Source organism: Lacerta agilis, chromosome Z (assembly GCF_009819535.1).
Source record: "Lacerta agilis isolate rLacAgi1 chromosome Z, rLacAgi1.pri, whole genome shotgun sequence".
Classification (NCBI taxonomy): Eukaryota; Metazoa; Chordata; class Lepidosauria; order Squamata; family Lacertidae; genus Lacerta; species Lacerta agilis.
In genome coordinates, this window is record NC_046331.1 from 39,900,136 (window position 1) to 39,919,700 (window position 19,565).

At 44.7% G+C, this 19,565-nt stretch overlaps 1 protein-coding gene across 3 annotated transcripts in view; it reads right to left on the minus strand.

The window, feature by feature from the left end:
- The window catches only part of AFF2 (AF4/FMR2 family member 2), a 384,550-nt gene extending 365,625 nt beyond the window's left edge, over positions 1–18,925 (minus strand). For 2 of the 3 annotated variants that reach the window (XM_033137049.1, XM_033137048.1), the window contains exon 1: positions 18,555–18,925. In XM_033137049.1, the coding sequence (XP_032992940.1) occupies positions 18,555–18,601 (47 nt within the window). In that variant the 5' untranslated portion in view covers positions 18,602–18,925. The remainder of the gene's footprint in view (positions 1–18,554) is intronic. The other variant, XM_033137050.1, reaches the window with a different exon arrangement.
- Positions 18,926–19,565: the final 640 nt, after the last annotated feature.

Below are 19,565 nucleotides of genomic sequence, written 5' to 3' on the forward strand. Positions count from 1 at the left end.
TCAAAAATGTGCAGGATTGCAGCATGTAGTGTTGATTTAACAAAAACCCCAACTAAGCGATTCCCCCAGATATTGCCTAGAGACAAAATCCAAATGGAATTCGATGTTTTTCCTTTGGTGAAACATCTGATGAATCGATAGCAAATCAAAAGAGATCCTATATGACTAGTTAGCAACATTGCTCGGGATTAATTCTTCTCACATTTAAGTCAACATGACTTCCTGCAGCCACAGCACTCCTGCACTCTCAGTAAGGTGTGGGACAAATCTGTCTACTTCAGTTTCTCTCAAATCTATCCCCCCCCCCAGTCTTAATCCAGTTCTCCGCGTTTCCACATCACTTTGCTTTGTTTTTTTAAAGGTCCTCGTGAAAGCTTATCCACATTTTAGCACAATTTATCCTAATCTACACACCTTATTTGGAAAGCCGTTTCCTGTGCATTATGTGTATGTTATTTTCACTAAGAAAAGCACTTATATTAGAGAAAATATAACATTAGTACATGGGTTATTATTTTTTACACACACCGGAGATATGCTTTGCAAAATTTGGATATGTGTGAATTTCGAAGGATGGCTGTGTATTGTTTTGCAAAGAGCAAACTAGGTAAGTTTGCCTATAAATGCAAAGTGAATTGAAAACCCCCGAGCCAGCAACAGGTATAGCACTGCACGGCTGATTAAATTTTTTTTTACCCACATTCATATTCATAAAACACTACCAGACACAACAGTCCTCAAAGCATAGCTCAAAAAGAACCTTGATCCATCTTGTGTGTAAATGTTGTGTGCTGTTGACATGTTCCATATGTGCTAGTAATGGATAGATATGTGACTCTGATGGCCATGCATCCTACTTCATAGAGGACAGCCCTCTGTTTGAAGGAACCATCCGTTTGCAGGCCTTCAGGTTAAAAGATAAATAACTCTTAACAAGAAAGGGCAGAAGCCTTGAACTCAGCACCTGCATAGCAGATGGAGCAGACACACAGGTCTCCTGCTCAGTCTTACCCCAGTATGGCGAAATGCATTTCATTTTCCATTTTAGTGGTTACTTCTAAATTTGGGTCCAAAAGTTAGCACATGCAGGGAGGAGGGTTTTCCCCACCATATATTTATGCTTCTGTTCTCTTTTTGGGGAGGGGGTGGTGATACACCTTGCCGTGGGTGGAAGGGTGTGCAAAAACAAAAGGGAAGCGAAAGTGTGAGAAAAGTCAACTGGCTAGGCCCTTGCCACTCAATTTTCACTCCCTATCCTGACCAGGCAATGTTTGCTAGAGAAGGACTCATGGGCATATGACACAGGAAGTCTATTGGTTCACCTAGCTCAGTATTGTCAATACTGACTGGCAGCAGTTCTTCCAGGTTCCAGGCATAGCATTACCTGGAGATGTGGCAAGGGACTGAACCTGGGACCTCCTGCATGCAAAGCAGATGCTCTACCACTGAGCTACGGCTGGTGCAGGATGTGCCACAGGGCTTTTGAATATTGTGCCAATACCACTGGCTGGAGTCACAGAAAAGCAGCTTCCACACAAAGACTGCAATGTAGAATGACCGTTCCCCACGTCAAATGGGGGGGGGCAACGTTTGCATGGTTGCGCGCAGCCCCCTGGATTCCAGTGTGACTTCTGGTAGTTCGGACTGACGTCGCCTGTCTACCTCAGTTAACTGTCCAATCCCACCTGGGGAGGCGTTGCCAGGGGATTGGCTAGGTAAACGGGAGTGACCACCCAGCCCACACAATAGAAGGTGTAGCCTACCTGGGAAGCAGCAGTCAGGGCTCCAGAGCATCTCCCATCCTCCACTCCCTCAATTAATGCTTATTTTTTTGCAGGTTAACCTCTTCTCCACAGGTACGCAGGCACTGCTATGTCAAGGTTGTTGTTGAAGGACTGGAAAGGAATTTCCCTGCATTGGCAGGTTTTGCCTTTTCCGTAGCAAAACACCACAACTTTGGCAGTTTCAGGCCTTAGGCGGAATCCTTTAGTCATCTTCCTAAATGGGGGGGGGGGGGATCTGGGGCGGTGACCCCACCCCCCCAGTGTGGCTGTGATACCAGGGTTCCCATTAAAGGGGTCTAGGGGGGAGCTATTGACCATACGCCGAGAGGTTGTCATTGCTCTCCCCCCACAAGTGATGGCGAACGGGGAGGGGGGGGTGGCTCTCTGCTTGAACCATATGTTCTCCAGAGCCAGCCCAATCCCCACACATTCTGGATAACCCTGAAGTTTCCCAGATCCCCGACTGGGGAGCTGGGAAGGAAAATGCCCAATGCCTGAGCCAAGGTCTCCCTACATCTGAATCTTAACATAGCATGTTGTCTTGTGTCATTATTCCACTCAGGGGTCGCCTGGGGTTTGGGGGACTCTGCCTGACCATGCAAAGAGCACCTTGGTCACCTTCAATCCAGCTGGAATTATAAACCATGCAAGGCAGCATCATAGCCATGTGTGAAAAGCACACAAAACATTGCATTATCTGTATATCTGTCTCAATAAGCTATAATTATATTTTCTTCTTCTTCTTTTTTTGTTAAAAAGGGAAGCAGCCCTCCAAGATTGTAGATACCCATCTTTCTAAGCCCTGCTAAAACCTCGAAACACAACAATTACAGAAAGTAAACAGCCATAATTGTACACTAAATGCCTTTTTAAAGAGCCAAACGGTGCGTTTATAAGCTTTAACTCCCACTCGCTGTGACTCTAGAACAAACAGTACATTAGTGAACACAGAAACGAGGGGGAATAAAATAGAAAAAAGCCCTAAAGCTCTTTTTTCCCCAAGCAAAGAGTTCTTGCAATTTCCCTAAAAACTTCTGTGTATGTGTGTGTGTGAAACTTAGTGAGCTTAATACATGATTGCATCTGCAGAAAATAACTGCTTTGCATAAAACACAAAAACTAATTTGGAAACAAAAATATATCTTCTAATTGGTGCTCCCCAGTAAGGGGGGGAAGGGATGAAGGAATCTAAGGAAATAGGTTTTGACTTATTCCTGCAGCCACCATTACATACTTCACATTTCTTTAGAAGCAAAAATGGTAAAGGCAGACATAAAGAAAAGCACTTTGTAAGCACCCACATTACATTCAACGCAAGTGTACTTTCTCTCTAGAGAGTCAGGCTCAAGTCAGGAGACACACAACTTTGCAAGCCTAGAGCAGAAGTGCCGCCCTGCATCCCGCTAATTGGCTAGCCTTCTGTGATGTCACCAAGAAACCCCACTTCTCCCCTTAAATCCCTTGAACACTTCTGCTATTTAACAATGTTTTGTTTCGCTTTGTTTTTAAAAATACTAGCATGAATAATGAACACCATGCCTCATTTCTCAGCCCCACATGGCACAAAATGGAGTGGGGGCCAGTTCATTGATATGTGAGGTGATACTCGAGGCAATGTTGGTGGCAAGACACTTCAGATTTCCTGGAATGCTGATTCAGAGGGGAGCTGGTTTTTGCCTTCTGCCTCCAGCCCTTCAAATTTGGAATGAACTTTAAGCACTGAATGTAGCTCAGCGGCACAGCACTAAACGAACATTCGCAGAGCACTTTTAAAGATATGAAAGGAGACAGAGAGGCATTAAACTGAGTTAGTGATCTACATGTCTGCCTTTTCACAGCACTGAGGAAGGCCAACTCATCCCACAACTAAGGGACCCATTGCAAAAAAATCTTTTTTCATATCATGGTTGTCACTGCCCAAGCTTTTAGCACCTGTGGTCTGCACTCTTGACGCCAAAGAGCAGCTAAAAGTTTCACATCTGTTTTAAACCACTCTGGCTTCCTCTTTCCCCTGGGACAGGTGGTCAGGGGGCCACGAGTGCCATAAAGGGCATGGCTATTTTTGTCCTTCCTTCATTTTCTTTACAAGCCTCAAATGAGTGTCAGGATGCGCTGCGTCCACATCCCCGAAAAGGAAAGGAACTGGATCAAAACCTGTGAGGTCTTCCACCATCAGCACAACGAGCAAGTGAAATCTGCACAAAGTCAGTTACAGGTCAACTCAAGTCTGAATTCACCAACTGAGCTATGGGCTCCATTGAATCAGCCTCAGTACCACCATGGTGTGGAACCAGCAAATTGGTGCATTGTCATGGGGAAGAGCATAGACTGCAAGATGAGAAGTCCTGATAAGGGAGGGGGGCTTGTTGGTTGTGGCTCCCCACTTGCACAGCTCTCTCTCTCTCGAGTGAAGTCTTCATTAACATCCTCTCGGCGCCAGGTGAAATCTTATCTCTTCTCCCAGACTTTTCATGAACTATAATGATTTTTCTGTCTATGGGTGGACTCCCCACCCCACACCCCATTGCTGCTGCTGTTTTATTGGGTTTGTTTTATGGGCTACTGCATAGTTTTTTGCTGTAATTTTTTATGCCACACTTTATGCTTTTAAAATTTCGTAAATCACCTGGGGGCTCCTTATGTTTCAAGCAATTACTATCAGCATCGCAAATCCGACTCCAGCCACCAGCTCACTAGACAGCCTCAATGAAGGGTCACCATCCATGCCAGATTGTAATACTGTACAGTTATTAATGTCAGCCTACCTTACAAAGTTGTTGCAAGAGTTACATTGCAACCCTATGCACATTTAGTCAGGAATATGTTCCACTGGGCCAGATTCAGCTACTGAGTCCCACCTGCAGTAGTCCATATAAGGACTTGCTGGTGCAATGGGACTTGCCCCCTGCTCATCTCTCCCTCCCGCTCCCATTGGTTGGGGGTGGGTGCGAGAACTGTTTGGGGTGTGGAGAGCAGGGTCATTCCATTTAGCAAGCTGAAATGCTTGTGCTAACAGAACAATTGCTATAGCACAATACTGAATCCCCCCTACAGTGTTTAGTGGGGCTTACTCACTAGTAAGTGTGTTTAAGACTGTAGCCTTCAACAAAGAATGTTCAAAACATCTGCTATCATAAGCTAGCAGAATGTGTAATTTCAAAGCAAGGTTCCCATGCAAAACTATTTCTCCTGTTTACTCCTGCTAATCCAGAAAGCATGTTCTTTTCCTCCAGAGCCATTATTTTAAATGCATAGGAGGATATATGTAAGTTTTAATTAAACTGTTTAATCAAAATGCATGCAAATTATTCAGACATACAACCTGTATGTCAGATGCCTTGGCTGGGCATCATTTAACCTAAGTAACATTTCCAAATACAAAATCCAATAAAGATGGCTATTAATGGTACAAGTTGACACTCATAAGGAGGCCAATGAATATCTCCCAAGGCTATTAGTCTGAACTCTACCTTGTTTAACTGGAAATTACACATTTCGTTCAGGCAAATAATATCAGTCTGATCAAGCTCTCCATAATTAGCTGCCTTTATTAAGAGAGATGGCAGAAATGGTGTCACCAAGGAGCTTGCCTGCTGAGCTAGTGTTATCATCACCAGATACTCTCACCTGATCTTTCTAGGTGATCTACTCACCCTCTAATTGCTAAGCGCAGACACTTTAGCCAGAGCAATAACCGAGACAAGAAGCAGACTTACAGTGCAACTGCCAACCACAGATCACTTTAAGGACTCTGGGTCATGCACTGATAAACTTCTCACTGTGTCTGTTCTGCTTGGTTTTAGCCACTGCAGAACCGTTTCCCTAAGAGGCACAAACAGGGATTATTATTTTTTTGTCCCTGCACTTTTAATTATGTTTAAACACACAAACAAACAGCAGCGCTACTTGAGCCAAAATAGCTAAAGGAATGTTGTTTGTGTGTAATTGTTCTGTTATTTAATGCTTGTGTCGTATTTTATAGCAGCCACTGTAACACTGGGTACAGGATTAGACAAAGCAATCAGACAACAGTAAGATGGACTTTAAAAAAAAATAAAGCACTGCTGTGCATGTGTGAATGCTAGCAAAGCCCTTAGGTGTTTGTAATACACTGGGCTAGATGCTTAAAGAGGACAGGGCTTGTTCACTTTAAGAGGGGATTTCAAGCCTCAGGCGGCAGAAGCTGCCAGGCAGCACACCCACAGGCTCCTCACCTGCCTGCTACCTCCACTGCTGGTGGAAAAGTGCTGTTGCCATCGGTATTGATTTTGGGCAATTTTGCATCCATTTAGGGCAAGATCTCAGCCAGTGGTGGTAGTGCTTTTCCACCAGTGGTGGATACAGCAGGGCATGTGGTGGCAGTGCCAAGAAGAGGTGGTTAAGGGAGTGTCAGTGGCAAAACAGGAAATGCTGCCCCTGCAGCTGACACAAGCCCTGTCCTCATTTGCACCTGGCCACCCTATTTTTCTGAACAGGAGGCTATGTTCTGATGAACCCTAAGAGTGGCACGGAAAGAAAGATCCCCCCTCCCACTGTGCTCCAATCCCATTTCCACCTATGAATCTATCACCAGATCTAGGACACACCAAAGGTGGGGAGGGGGAGGCACTTGAAATGACACATGTAATTATCTCATTAAATGCAATGCCACAAGAGGTGGCGAAAACCATTAACTCAGCTGACATTTTGAAAGGATTAGGTAAATTCAAAGAGGATAGCTCATGAAAGATGGAATGGAATTTACATCTACAGGCAGTGGTGGCTGCTCTGTTAGGGCAAATGGAGCACTGCTCCACTAAACTCAACCAGCCAGTCTTTCTCTTTACAGTCAGTTTTTGGGGTGCATTGCATGCCATATTCCTCTTCGATCTTCAGTGTTGTCCCTGTAGATCTCAGCAGGGAGGAAGATGGGGCCCAAACCAGAATCATTTGGCTCTGCCTGTCATTGGCTCTGCCTCCGCCAACTGTTGGGCTCTATGCTTTCTGCCACAATAGACACCAGGTGCTACTGTACACAGGGGGAGTCTACTTCAAAATTCCAGGTGCAGCAGACAAACAACAAGGGCATGCTGTTGTCTTCATGTACTCCAATCCCTGCCAGGGAGCTTCCCACCGGTATCTGGAGGTTGACAGATGTAAACAGAAGCCCTCTGCAGACCTTCTCCACTCTACCCAGGGAAAGATGAAGACTGAGCATGTTGGAACAATGTGTTTGTTGAAAGTGGGGCAGGAGGTTCCGCATGCATCCCTACCTCTCCCTCCTCCATGGATATAGAGACTGCATGTGTACCACATGGTTGAACTCACCTTATGTTCTCGGCAAATGATTCTCTGTGAGGCTCCTCTCTATTTGCCCCTTCCATGGAAGGTCAGGAGAGTGGCAACACAAGACATGGCCTTTTCAGTGGAGGCTCCCTGCTTATGGAATGCTCTTCCCAGGGACGCTTGCCTAGCGCCATCTTTAGGCACTTAGGGGAAAGATTTCTTTTTTTGCCAGGCATTTGGCTTTAATGATCTGTAGCCACCTTCAATAGGTGGGGTCATAGAATCATGGCAGTTTAGAGTTGGAAGGGACATCAAGGATTATCTAGTCCAACCCCCTGCAATGCATTAATGAACCTCTGCTTAAAAACCTCCAAGGGAGGAGAGTCCATTACTTTCCAATGTGTTTTACTCCTGCCTTCTAAAAAATGAATGAGGTTTTAATTTTACTCTGTTTTAGTTTTATGCTAGTTTTATAGTACGTGTTATTCATTTTATTGTTGTGAGTTTCTTTGAGTTATTTTTTGAAAAAAAAGTGACTAATAATTTTAATTAATAAGAATATAAAGTTGCATTGCAGGGGGTTAGATTAGATGATGCTTTGTGTCCCTTCCAACTGTACAATACTATGAAATCATCATCATCATCTATGTTCATCCAATAAGATTGCTTGCCATCCCAGAGCAGGGTCTTCTTGGTCGCATAAATAAATAATAATATTACGAAACAATTTTTTGTAAGCTAGGTAGAAAAACAAGCCATAAGGGAAGGTGTTGCCATGGTTTGTTGCTGCTGCTGTTGTTTTTACTACGAACGCTCTGTGTTCCATGCTAGAAAAAACAACAACAGTGAAATTGGACAATTTGAGGTGTCGGCAACAGGCTGAAAGAGCAGAGAAATTTAGGAACAAGAAGAGATGAAGACTATTAAGCGTGCAAGGAGAGCCCCTCCAGCAGGAGCAGCTCGTGATATTTTCTTTTCTTTTGAGAAGGGCAAAATGATTCCCCCTCTACCCATTTAAAGCAGAGAAGATGAACCATTTGCAGCATAAGGACTGCATTCCCTCCTTGGCACTGGTGGGCAGGACCACAGGCAAAAAGAGGTGGAACAATGGTTGCAAATTTACCTTTGTACAACAGAGTAATTTCTACACAGATTCACATGCCCCTCTCTATCCTCCATCCAAACAAGGAAGAGCCATTCTCCGTGTTCATCATCACATTCCATCTGGACATAAACATTCAGGGTGCAAAGCAGGACTGGTGAGTGATGTGGCTTGGGAAGAAGGGATGAAGCCTATGGAAAACCAAGAAGGAGCCCCTGCAATGAGGTTCCCTACCCATGATGTACAGAAACCACCATTCTACATAGAGTTCTCCACCTCACTTGATGTCAAGGGCATTTTCCATCCAAAGGAAAGCACACAGCAGATAGGTAGTGCTTTATTGTCAAAGATCACACTTACAGTCACTTGTACAGCTCTGGATCCCTACGCACACCAGTCTAGCGTCTAGGAAACTATTCCCAGGTAAGTGCTCTACGGAGCAGTTGCAGCAACAGGGGACCACTCCCCCTCCATCGGTTTATGTATCTTCCCTCAGCAGGCGGCACACATGCAGCCAGAGCCTACACCTGTGTAGAAACTTCCTCTGATCATCTGTCTTCAACCACCTCCTGGTTCTGGGAGGCAGTGTGCAGGAGAGGGTGGGGAAACACCTGGCCCTTCACTTGCCTGACCCACATCTTCCTTGTCTTTTTCAGACCCATCCTGTGCTCCAACCTCAAACACTGAACCTTCCCTTGCCTCTAACTCTTGCCTCCTTGCTGGTACAATTCCCCACAAATTGCTGACCCCCTCTCCCAAGACAATACTCTAGCCCTGCTTCCACCCCTGGTGCACACTTGTCAGCACCCTGCCAGTCCCTGGCACTTGAATGTAGCAGGCTAATATAGGGGAGGTCAGACAGAGCTATTGTCACACAGAGCTGTGTCCTGCCATTGCTCTTAGCAACCACATCTGCTACAGCCTGAGGCAGCTACCTCACTCTGACGCACAATAGAGCTGGCCCTGTCTACTAGATCAGACCTAAGGACCTTCTAGTCCAACATGCTTTTCTCTTCACATTGGCCAACCAGATGTCTCCAAGAATCCCACAAGACAAAGGGTGAAAGCACCATAAAGGTAAAGGGACCTCTGACCATTAGGTCCAGTCGTGTCCAATTCTGGGGTTGCGGTGCTCATCTCACTTTATTGGCCAAGGGACCTAGCATACAGCTTCTGGGTCATGTGGCCAGCATGACTAAGAAGCTTCTGGCAAACCAGAGTAGCGCACGGAAACACCGTTTACCTTTCCGCCGGAGCGGTACCTACTGTATTTATATACTTGCACTTTGAAGTGCTTTCGAACTGCCAGGTGGGGAGGAGCTAGGACCGAGCAATGGGAGCTCACCCCGTGGCAGGGATTCGAACCGTTGTCCTTCTGATCAGCAAGTTGTTTCCAACAACAAAAGCAGTATTTAACTTTGGTGGTTAATCCTACCTGGCCTTAATCTAGCACACAAATATATACAGAGGACCACAAACAAACAAATAACTATCCTCAGAAATGCCAGTGGATGTGTGGCGGTGATGGGGAATACGTTATAAAGAAATGAAGGGCTTTGCATTACTGTCTTTCCTAATGAGATAGAAAGTGGCAGATGTAAAAGATTTCATTCAGCCAACAATCTCTTTTTATGATATGAATAAACTACTCAAACAGATTTAATCCCTCACTAAATCAGATTATGAAAGGCAGACAAAATCACAATTTTATTCAATATGCCATTTTATCCTGTGTGACTAATGCATTATTTGTATGAAGTTAAAGTGGAGCTTTGAAGAAAGGGGGTGGGCAGTGGGGAAATACCCTATGAAATAAATCAAACACTTCTCCTTTGTATAATCTTAACAGACAGATCCCATTAAGATTCCGTTATATGTAGCTGTTGGTTAAAATCATTGACCAGCATCCTTATAAATTAATCAGCTGAGGTAATGCTGCCTTGGCTGTCAACATTTACTCCTAATCTACATTTAAAATTCACTTTGGCTTTGCAAGTCCCCTGCCCACTGAAATAAGTTAATCGGCCCTCCCTCTTCTGTTGAAGAGTCACGAAAAGCAAAATCTCTGCAGAAGCTCCAGCATAGGGAGTGGATAACCTGCTTTCACCTCAAGGGCCACATTCTCGTCTGGAAAGCCTTCTGAGGGCCACATACCAGTGGCAGGTAGGGCCAAAAGCAGAAGTGGGTGGAGCAATCTATGTAAATGTTACCTTTGTACAGTACATTAGTTTCAGGAATGGTACATCCTGTTTCGCCACTTGAGGTGAAACAGAAAGTGCCACCCTTCCTTGCCACTCCTGCCACTGGTGCCACCTGCTCTCCTTGCTCTGCTGAGGCGGGCACCCTGCCACATCCAATTCAACCAATTTCAGGCTAGGTCGCATCAATTTGGGGCAAGATCTCACCCAAAATCATGTGACACCTTCCACATTCCACAAGATCTTGCCATAAATCGGCGCTGAAATTGTCCAAAATTGGCAGCACGGCAGGCAGGGAAGCTGAGGCAGTGACCTCACCCTGTCTAATGGCTGGGGTGCCTCTGGTTAGTTTCTTCATACTCACACTTGCTTCGCAGTTCTCCTTCTAGATAAGCAAGGCACATGATAAGAGTTCAAGAACACATTTACAGCCAAGCAAAAACACTCAAGGAGGATGCAAAGCATGGCTGCTGAGGGGTGTAGCTCAGGACCATGCACAGCCTAGGGAGAATCATGAAGCCAAGATGGAGAGCTCAGGAAAGCCCAGCATATCCCACAATCCCTGGTGATTGGCCATGCTAGCTTGGGCTGATGGACTAAATAAGGGGTGCAGGACTTGTGGCCCTCCACAAACACTGCTAGACTGCAACTCCTATCAACCTTGATAATTGTTCATACTGGTTGAGGCTGATGGGAGCTGGAGCCTACCAATATTTGGAGGGCTACAGGTTTCCCCCCTCCTGGTTTCCCCCCTCCTGGGAGAGCTGCATCTTTTCCTTAGCCTGTTTCTGAACATGTGTAGGCTCTTGGCTTCTAAACACAACAATACCATTCAAGTGGGCAGTTCAGACAAGCCGTAGATAAGCATTCAGATGTTTGCTTGGCCAGGAACCAAAATAATAATTTGTAGAGCAAGATATCCACATTTACAAAGCATGGACACTAGGGAATGTGCTTAACTGATCTCAGTGGGACTTCCTTCGACTTAAGATTGTAATGCAAGTTAATATAAAAAGCACCTGACGGATTAGCCCAAAGGCCCCTCTATTCCTCCATCCTGTTCTTGCAGTGGCCAATCAAATGCCTGTGGGAAACCCCAAACAGGACCCGAGTGCAGCAGCTGTCTCCCCACCTGTGATTCCCAGAAACTGGCATTCAGAGGCATATTGCCTCCAACGGCAGAGGTACAACATAGCCCTGGTTACTCACTTGGCTGTCCAGCATACCTTTCAGGCATCTCTCAACTTAAGGTCACTGAATCATTACAAGTCATCCGAAGCAGACTTCAAATTCCTGCTGACAAGGAATTTGTTTTTCTCTTCCCTCCCTCCTCTTCTGATATCCTTTTATCTCTAGATATCTCCATTAGTCTGTAGATAATCAGGGTCAGGGAGTTCATGTCCAAGAGACACTGCAACAATTTAAACAACTCTTTGAATTGCCAAGCATCATTAGCCAGCTACCTTTGGATAGTAAAAGCTTTCAAGTTGTTAGGTATTCCTTAGTTCCCTTTGTGGACAGAGTACTGAACTGAAAATGATAGTAGGGTGGTTGTTTTTTTAAAAAAGAAAAGAAAAGAAAAAGAAAAAGAAAAAGCTTAGTTGTACAGACTGAATCCGATAGAATATACCAGGATTATTATTTTTTTCCCATCTGAGGGCCACATTCCATTCAGGACAACCTTTCAGGAGCCACATTCCAGTAGTGGGTGGGTAAAGAGGCAAAAATGGGCGAAGCAATGAAAGTGAATTTTAGCCTTTGTAGAATAGGTTATATTACATTGAACACATCACTTGACTGGAGAAATGCACTGTAAAACATGGAGAAGTGCAAATTTTGAAGGGCAGATGTGTTTGCGCTTACAAATTGTTTCAGAAAGTGCAAATCATGTAGGTTCACCTTTAAATACGTACTGACTCAAATTTATCCCCCCCCCCACTAATCTCGTGAAAGATGCGCTGCCACAAATAATAATCCCCTCCTCCATTCCCAATGCACCGGAATGAGTGCATTCCTCATACTGTATAGCCAAAACAGTCTCAATCAAACACAAGATTTCGATGTTGACGCTTCCAGCAACCAATGCATCCCCTGGGGGTGGGGTTTCTGCTGGTTAAGTTACTTTAGATGGTATCAGGTAATAATATTTGGAGAGTAGGTCTTTGAGAAGAAGAAAGGGAGCCTGAAAAACATTACAAATTCCTAGGAAATACCATCATTTAACCCAGGCATAGGCAACCTTCGGCCCTCCAGATGTTTTGGCCTACAACTCCCATGACCCCTAGCTAACAGGACCAGTGGCCAGGGATGATGGGAATTGTAGTCCAAAACATGTGGAGGGCTGAAGGTTGCCTATGCCTGATTTAACCAGTCACTTGTTTGGAGTTTCCAGTTACTGATGGAAAATCTGTATACAGATAAGTGAGTAACACAGCATGGAACATAGGAAAATGCCTTCTACCGAGTCACACCACTGGTCTATCTCATTCAGTGTTGTCTACACTGACTGGTAACAGCTCTCCAGGGTTTCAAGTAGGGTTCTCCCCCAGCCTACCTGAAGATGCCAGGGATTGAATGTGGGACCTTCTACATGCAAGGCAGATGCTCTACCACTGAGCTACAGCCACTCCCCAGTGATAGATGACCTGGGAAGGGGATGTGGCCTTAGGATTGTCCCAGAAGGCCATATTCAACCTCCTGGCCTGAGGTCCTTCACCCTTGATATAATGATACTGATTAGGGCAAGTCGTTCTACCAAGAAAGGAAGGAGGGACACATCTTTCTAAGTGCTTTCAATTTATTATCTAAACGAGATAATAAATCTGGGACTTTTTGAAAAACAAATAATAACACCCATAATTCAGCACAGGGATGGGGAACCTGTTGTACTTCAGATGTTGTTGAACTCATGCAGTGCCTGAGCTTACTTCCAAGGGCACGAGAGGCTCTCCCCTGCAATCTCACATTCAAACTGCACATACCCACCTCCAACTGATTTACATGGGGCTTATATATGTACAGTGCAACCAACATTTACATAAAGCTGTCCAAAAATTCTGGATTCATTTCTTTTCACTTCTTGAAAGCTCACTTGTTTGTTTTACTCCATTCTTGATTTCTCTGTTGTTGTTTTTAATAAAAAAAAACCCTGCAACATTCTTAGGTTACTCATTAGCAAAACAACCCACCTCTCCATCACACTTATGTCATCATTTCAACTCATCAGTGGCATACAAGGCTGTATGTTTTGCAAACACCAGGATCCACTCTGGTTTAACATCCTTTGCAATCTCATGCAAGACCAGGAAAAATTTAGTATGTTACGGCATAATCAATTGTGGGGCTCATTCCACCCTCCGAAGCCTCAAACCAGACTGTATTTTATTTCCTCCTAGACTCAGCTGCTCATTCTGACAGATCCTAATCCTTCAACCACATGCAAGGAGCATGGCAAGTAATTCCTTTATGTTTGGGAGTGGGGAAACTGAAAATGATCCTAAATAATTACTTTGGGGATGTGCCTAATACAAATTCCCTAAATAAACACACTTCAACTTCCAAAAAGAGAACAGAAGGGAAAAGAGATGGGATTTCTTTTGTTAATGAGTATTCCATTCAGTATTTCAATTTCCTCCAACTCCTACCGCAAAAAGGGGGGTCTATCTACTCCATTTCACACATACCCATTAGGCAACATTGCACCATCCTGGTGTTCAGAGGGAAACAGTTATTTAATAAGTGATTTGAGGCCTCAGGGCAGCAAAGCACAGTAACTGAGAAGGCACCCCAGGACAGCGTAGTGGAGGGAAGGAGGGAGGTGGGAAGAAGGGAGGGGCACTCACAAATGTGCTGAGATAGAGACCAAAAACAGTTCACCTTTGTCTGGCAAGCAAGCAGGGTTCCCCACTCCAGTTGAGGAAATAGGTTTGACGGAATGCCCTGGTGGGGAGCAGGTGGCTTGGTTTAGGAGAGAGACATTGGAGGGGGGGGAAATATGGGGAGTGAAGGAGACCTGACCTAGAGATGGTCCATTCTCAGCTCTGCCAGCTACAGGGCAACTTCTGACCTTTCCCATTTGGTGCAACTGGGAGCCAGTGCAGATCTCTCAGGACTTGATCCCATGAAACATGACTAGACAGGGCTCTAGCACTCTCCCGCCCCGGCCCTGCTCCCACGGTGGAGTCTACCTCCCTCCGAATCTGACCGACTTTATCTGCAAAAAACTTTGCAAAAGCATTGCAGGAGATCTTGGGGTCCCTACCAGGCCCTGATGGCGAAAGTGGTTCTGATAGATTGCAAACCACCTGGAAGAGTGCTGTAAAGTCCCATGGACACAGTGGAGACAAGAGGTGCAATCCTGTGACCCTCCAGCTGTTGCTGGACTCCAGCTCCCATCATCCCAGATCAAGGGTCATGTTGGCCAGGGCTGATGGGAGTTCTGAGTCCAACACTATCTGGTTCCACATTCCTCATAAAGGACCAGGGAATATAAAAAAACCAAATTGGCTTGAGGAGAGCACTGTCACTCCATGTTGCCCAGGTTTCTTTCTGGGCCTCTACACCTGCATAAACAATGTGATGAAAGGTGCACTCAGACACGGGGAATATTGTGCTGGTTTTCCTGATTAAAATTATAGTGAAATTACCACTCAACTTCCATTTTTTAATGCCACTAGATTTCCAGAATGTCGTCTATGTCATGTGAAAGCTCAAATATAATCTGGAAATTAACAGTTAGGGAAACATCAGGGAAATGAAATAAACTGCGATATGAATGTAGCCTAGGTAATTAGACTGATACAGAGCCTTACGTCTGTTAACATGTGTCATTTTCTAAGAGAGCCAGTAGTGGGCAGAGTTTTAATTTTGCATGTAGAGAAACCTGCCTTCAGATCCCCAGATAGCCACAATTTGCCTTGGATGGGCTTGGACCATTTTCTGTATTTTAGCTTAATATACCGAGAGGTAGTGGAGATAAAACTGGGGTGAGGGGGAGAAATGTAATGAATAAATAGACAGGTACAATTTTACTTTGGGGTTCGTTTACAAGATGCACTATGAAACACATGTGGAGTTCTCTGATACAGACCATACTCCAAACCTATCATATAGCTTTTGGTCTTCCATTCCCAACGTAATTATTATATTTATATAGCGTCATCAAGAGAAAACCAAACCTCAGACTAGCTTTCTGCCCCAAGCAGGTTACAATATAAATTTCAATTAAATCACATGCTTATACTAGTTTTGGATAATTATCTGGATTTACAATCCCATTTCCCTAATGTAGTTGCATCCTTGCACATTGACTGTGTGGAATAAGATGTACATATTGCAATAATTCACTGCATATTTTTATCCCAGGGTTACAAACCCTTCTTCTTTCAGGTTACGGAGAGATTGGCTGCTGCTGTGTGCTCATCTCTGGCAAATTATCTTTTGCTGTTCCTTAAAGATAGAACTTAAGGCTACTTAGATGTAAATACACAACAGTTAGCAGCCAACATACATCAGAATTGTGTGCACTGATCAGTTCCAGTCCCAGTCTTATGCACTTGCTTGGGAGTCAGTGCCACTGAAATCAGTGGGGCAAATTGCTGCAAAGCTCTGAGTGGATTGCCTATTGCACCCAGGTTTTAGTTTAGTTTTAGGTTTTTTTTAAAGCAAGATTGTTTTTAATGTACAGTTTCTTCCAACTTTGAGGAGCAAATGCACTCATTCTGCAACTAGCTAATTAGCAGTAAACAAGGCAGAGGCATGAGCCTGATGCAAAGGGTGAACAAAAGTAATTTTTTTAAATGTGTAGCAGTGGCCATTAAATTATAGACAACTATGGCTTGTTTGGGAAGGGGGTCAGTCAGTGAGCGCCTATGGTGGCAAATTCTTCTCACCAGAAGAAAATAGTTTGGTGGACATCAACACAAATTCAGAGAGACCCCCAGTGGGTGCATGTACACAACACCATGCAGACCCAAGCCCACTGAATTGATGCATTTGCCTATTATGGCACACAAGACGAAGAATTTATGGAGATACCCCATGCTGAGACACATATGAGATCAGAAGAGATGAACTCTCGAAAGAGCCCCTGCAGCCAAAAGCATTAGATGCCTTTAAAAAAAAGGCAATACTTTGATAAAGGAAGTTAATGGTGATCAAGAAAGAGGCGGAAATATTGTAACACTTGTCCACCCACCCCCCCACCCCACCCTCAACAAGACCTCAACAACAAAAACACATGTTAACAGTTTCCTTCTTTCTCAAACGCATCATTTCAACATTCACCATCCTGATCCCAGCCAGTGTTGGACTCTACAAACACCGCAACATACTTCCTTTTCCAAATGACACCTCCATGCTCAGTTGTAACGGCTTCCATTAAATTAATGATGTTACCCACACCATAAATTAGGCAAATTGTATGCAAATACTGTTTGAGTAGCAATACAGTGGTTATCAGCTGTCTGCAAAAATAAATTAGTTTGGCAGGGTAAAGATACTGTGAAGCAGCATATTTAATTGAGCACTAATTTTATTGTGATTATTACTTTTAAGTAACAACGGCAAGGTTATTAAGTGACATAATGTGATGGTTTACACAGAGCTGATAAAACACTTCAGAACATCCACAATGCTGGTTTGCTGATTAAAACTGATACCAAGTAATTTATAGTCCCAAGGACTGATTCTCAACCGCTATAAAAATAAAATAAATGAAAACATACATGACAGAGTTTCAGGGTTTTCAAGCTAGGCAACTACAGTATGTTTGACAAAGTGTCACTGATTAGCGTGATATAAAATCTATACGTTTTTTTATTAGTATTTTCAGCATGATTTGCTTAAAATGCCAGCAAATTAAAATTATTCCCCCTGCCCTTCTCTCAGCAAAACACATCATAATATTACCTATGTCGCCAAGATTTTTGCCAATCGGGCATGCAAAATGCAAATTTATTCATTTACTTTGCTTGCCTGGTTAGTAAATTACAGCCTACCTCAAATGGCCACAATCCGGTTGCTCATTATTATTATTTTAAATTTTAGAGCGAAAGCACAAATTGCAACTTGTTAGCTTGGCAGAGTGAAACACAGAACCAGTCCAGACATTGGCAAATCATATTTAAATATTTATGGGCAACAAAGCATTTCTGTTTTCCAAGTTAAATACAGAATCAAATCACAACTTCTGCGCTACTTCTGCTCTCCCAGTACCAACACCCCAATTTTTCTTTTCTTTTTAAAAAGATGCCAAGCTTGATTTATTTTATTTTTTTGCAGCAAGTTCACAATAAAAACAACCAACACACACACAACTCCCTTCTTCTTTGCAAATCACAACATATCTGAAATTCGAGAAGAACGTGGTAAGGGGTCAAGATATTTCCAGAGCTTATAAGTTAAAATAATAAGAGATCTGACAGTGACTAGGAAGAGGGGGGGGCGGACCCCTATCACTTCAGTTCTGGATCAGTAGAGGGGGTAGGAGGAGGGACAATCACAGGCAGTTTTGGAAACGAGAGAGACAAAAATCTTGCAAGTGACACCACTAAACTGCACGTTTGAGAAAGCCACAATGAAGACAATGTATGAACAGTGTGGGGGAGTGTTGCTGGTTGGATAACACCCCCCCCCCTTGTTTTTTGTTGCTTTTGGTTTGGTAGCCAACACACACACACACCCTTGCAACTTATCCCACAGGTTCAAGAAAGCATAGGTCCTGGTACCTATTTTGAAACATGGAAAATGAAAGGTGCATGAACAACGACCCCACGCCCCCCCCCACCAAACACACACCCACACACCCCAAGGGATCGGATTGAGTTGGGAATGGGTTCAAAGAGGGGGTTCAAATAATGGGATGCAGAGCGGGTTCAAAGGAAGCGAGGCTATGCCGACTTCTTCCATAGATGCTGCCTGTTTTGCAAATGGACCACTTCCAAGTTGGAGCATCCTCCGAAAAACAGGGCATGCGACACGCATCACGCACCTCCGGACAAACACCACCACGGGTGCATGGCTCTCGATATTATTATTATTATTATTAAAGACAAGACACTGAGAAGGAGGGAAGAGGAAGATGCAACAAAAGGTTTCTGAGCTGCACTATTAATGATGCTAACAATAACAATAACAATAATAGCAACCCGAAGGCATCGCAATAGGATGATGGAAATCAAGAGCGGGGTGGGAAATCAAACCTACCACTGCTGGTCCAAGTCCCAGTCCCTGAAAAAGTCGAATAGATCCATAGCGGTTGCGAAGGGGGGCAGGAGAGACTCCGAGCGCTGGCTGCCCCCCCTCCCCGGGTCCGCCTTCCCCCAGCCCGGCTAGGAGAAGTCACCGGGGCAGGGCAGGCTTAGCAGCTCATCTGGAAGGCGAGCTGGGCTTTCTCCCTTTCGCCGCGCTTTGGGGACAAACCGGGGCTGTCGATGGTCTCTCCGGCCGGAGGGAGGAGGAGGAGGAGGAGGAAGGCAGCTCTGCTGCTGCTCTCAGCTCCTTCCGCTCGCTTCTGCTGGCTTCAGCTGTGGCTGCTGCTGCCGCCGCCGCCGCCACAGCCAGCAGCAGCCTGACTGACTGACTCTCTGGCTGGCTGGCTGGCTGAGAGAGGCAGAAATAGCGGCGGCGGCGGCGGCGGCAATATCAACACCCACCACAAGGGGTGGAGCGAGCGGCAAGAGCCACGACTCGGAGACTCATTGCATTAGCATCCCTCCCCGCTCGCCAGTTCGCAGTTGGAGCAGAGTTCACATGTGCCACAGACGAGAGAGACGGGGATTCTGGGTGCTTCCAAACGGGTGTCATTGTGGGTTGCTCTATGTGCATGCAATACTAGAATAAGAATAAGAATATCAATGTAAAGTTGGGAGGGACCCTGAGAGTCATCTAGTCCAACCCCTTGCAATGCAGGGATTTGAAACCATACTGGACCCTACTTAACTTTGGGAATGTGCTAGCAGTTTTATTGTGGCATCACTAGCATGGGTATAGCCAGGATTGTTCAGGGGGGGTGCTTTTGTTAGGGGGTGCAGAACCTCGGATTTGTATTGATTTGGGGGCAACTGCCCCCCTTGACTATGCCCATGGCCTCTAGGAGTACAATTAAAAATATGTATGAATATTGATGTTAATATTTTCAGCATTCAAATAACTTCATTGTTATCTGAAACATGCAGCATCAGCAATCCCACATCACAAGGGGTGGAGTAATGGTTT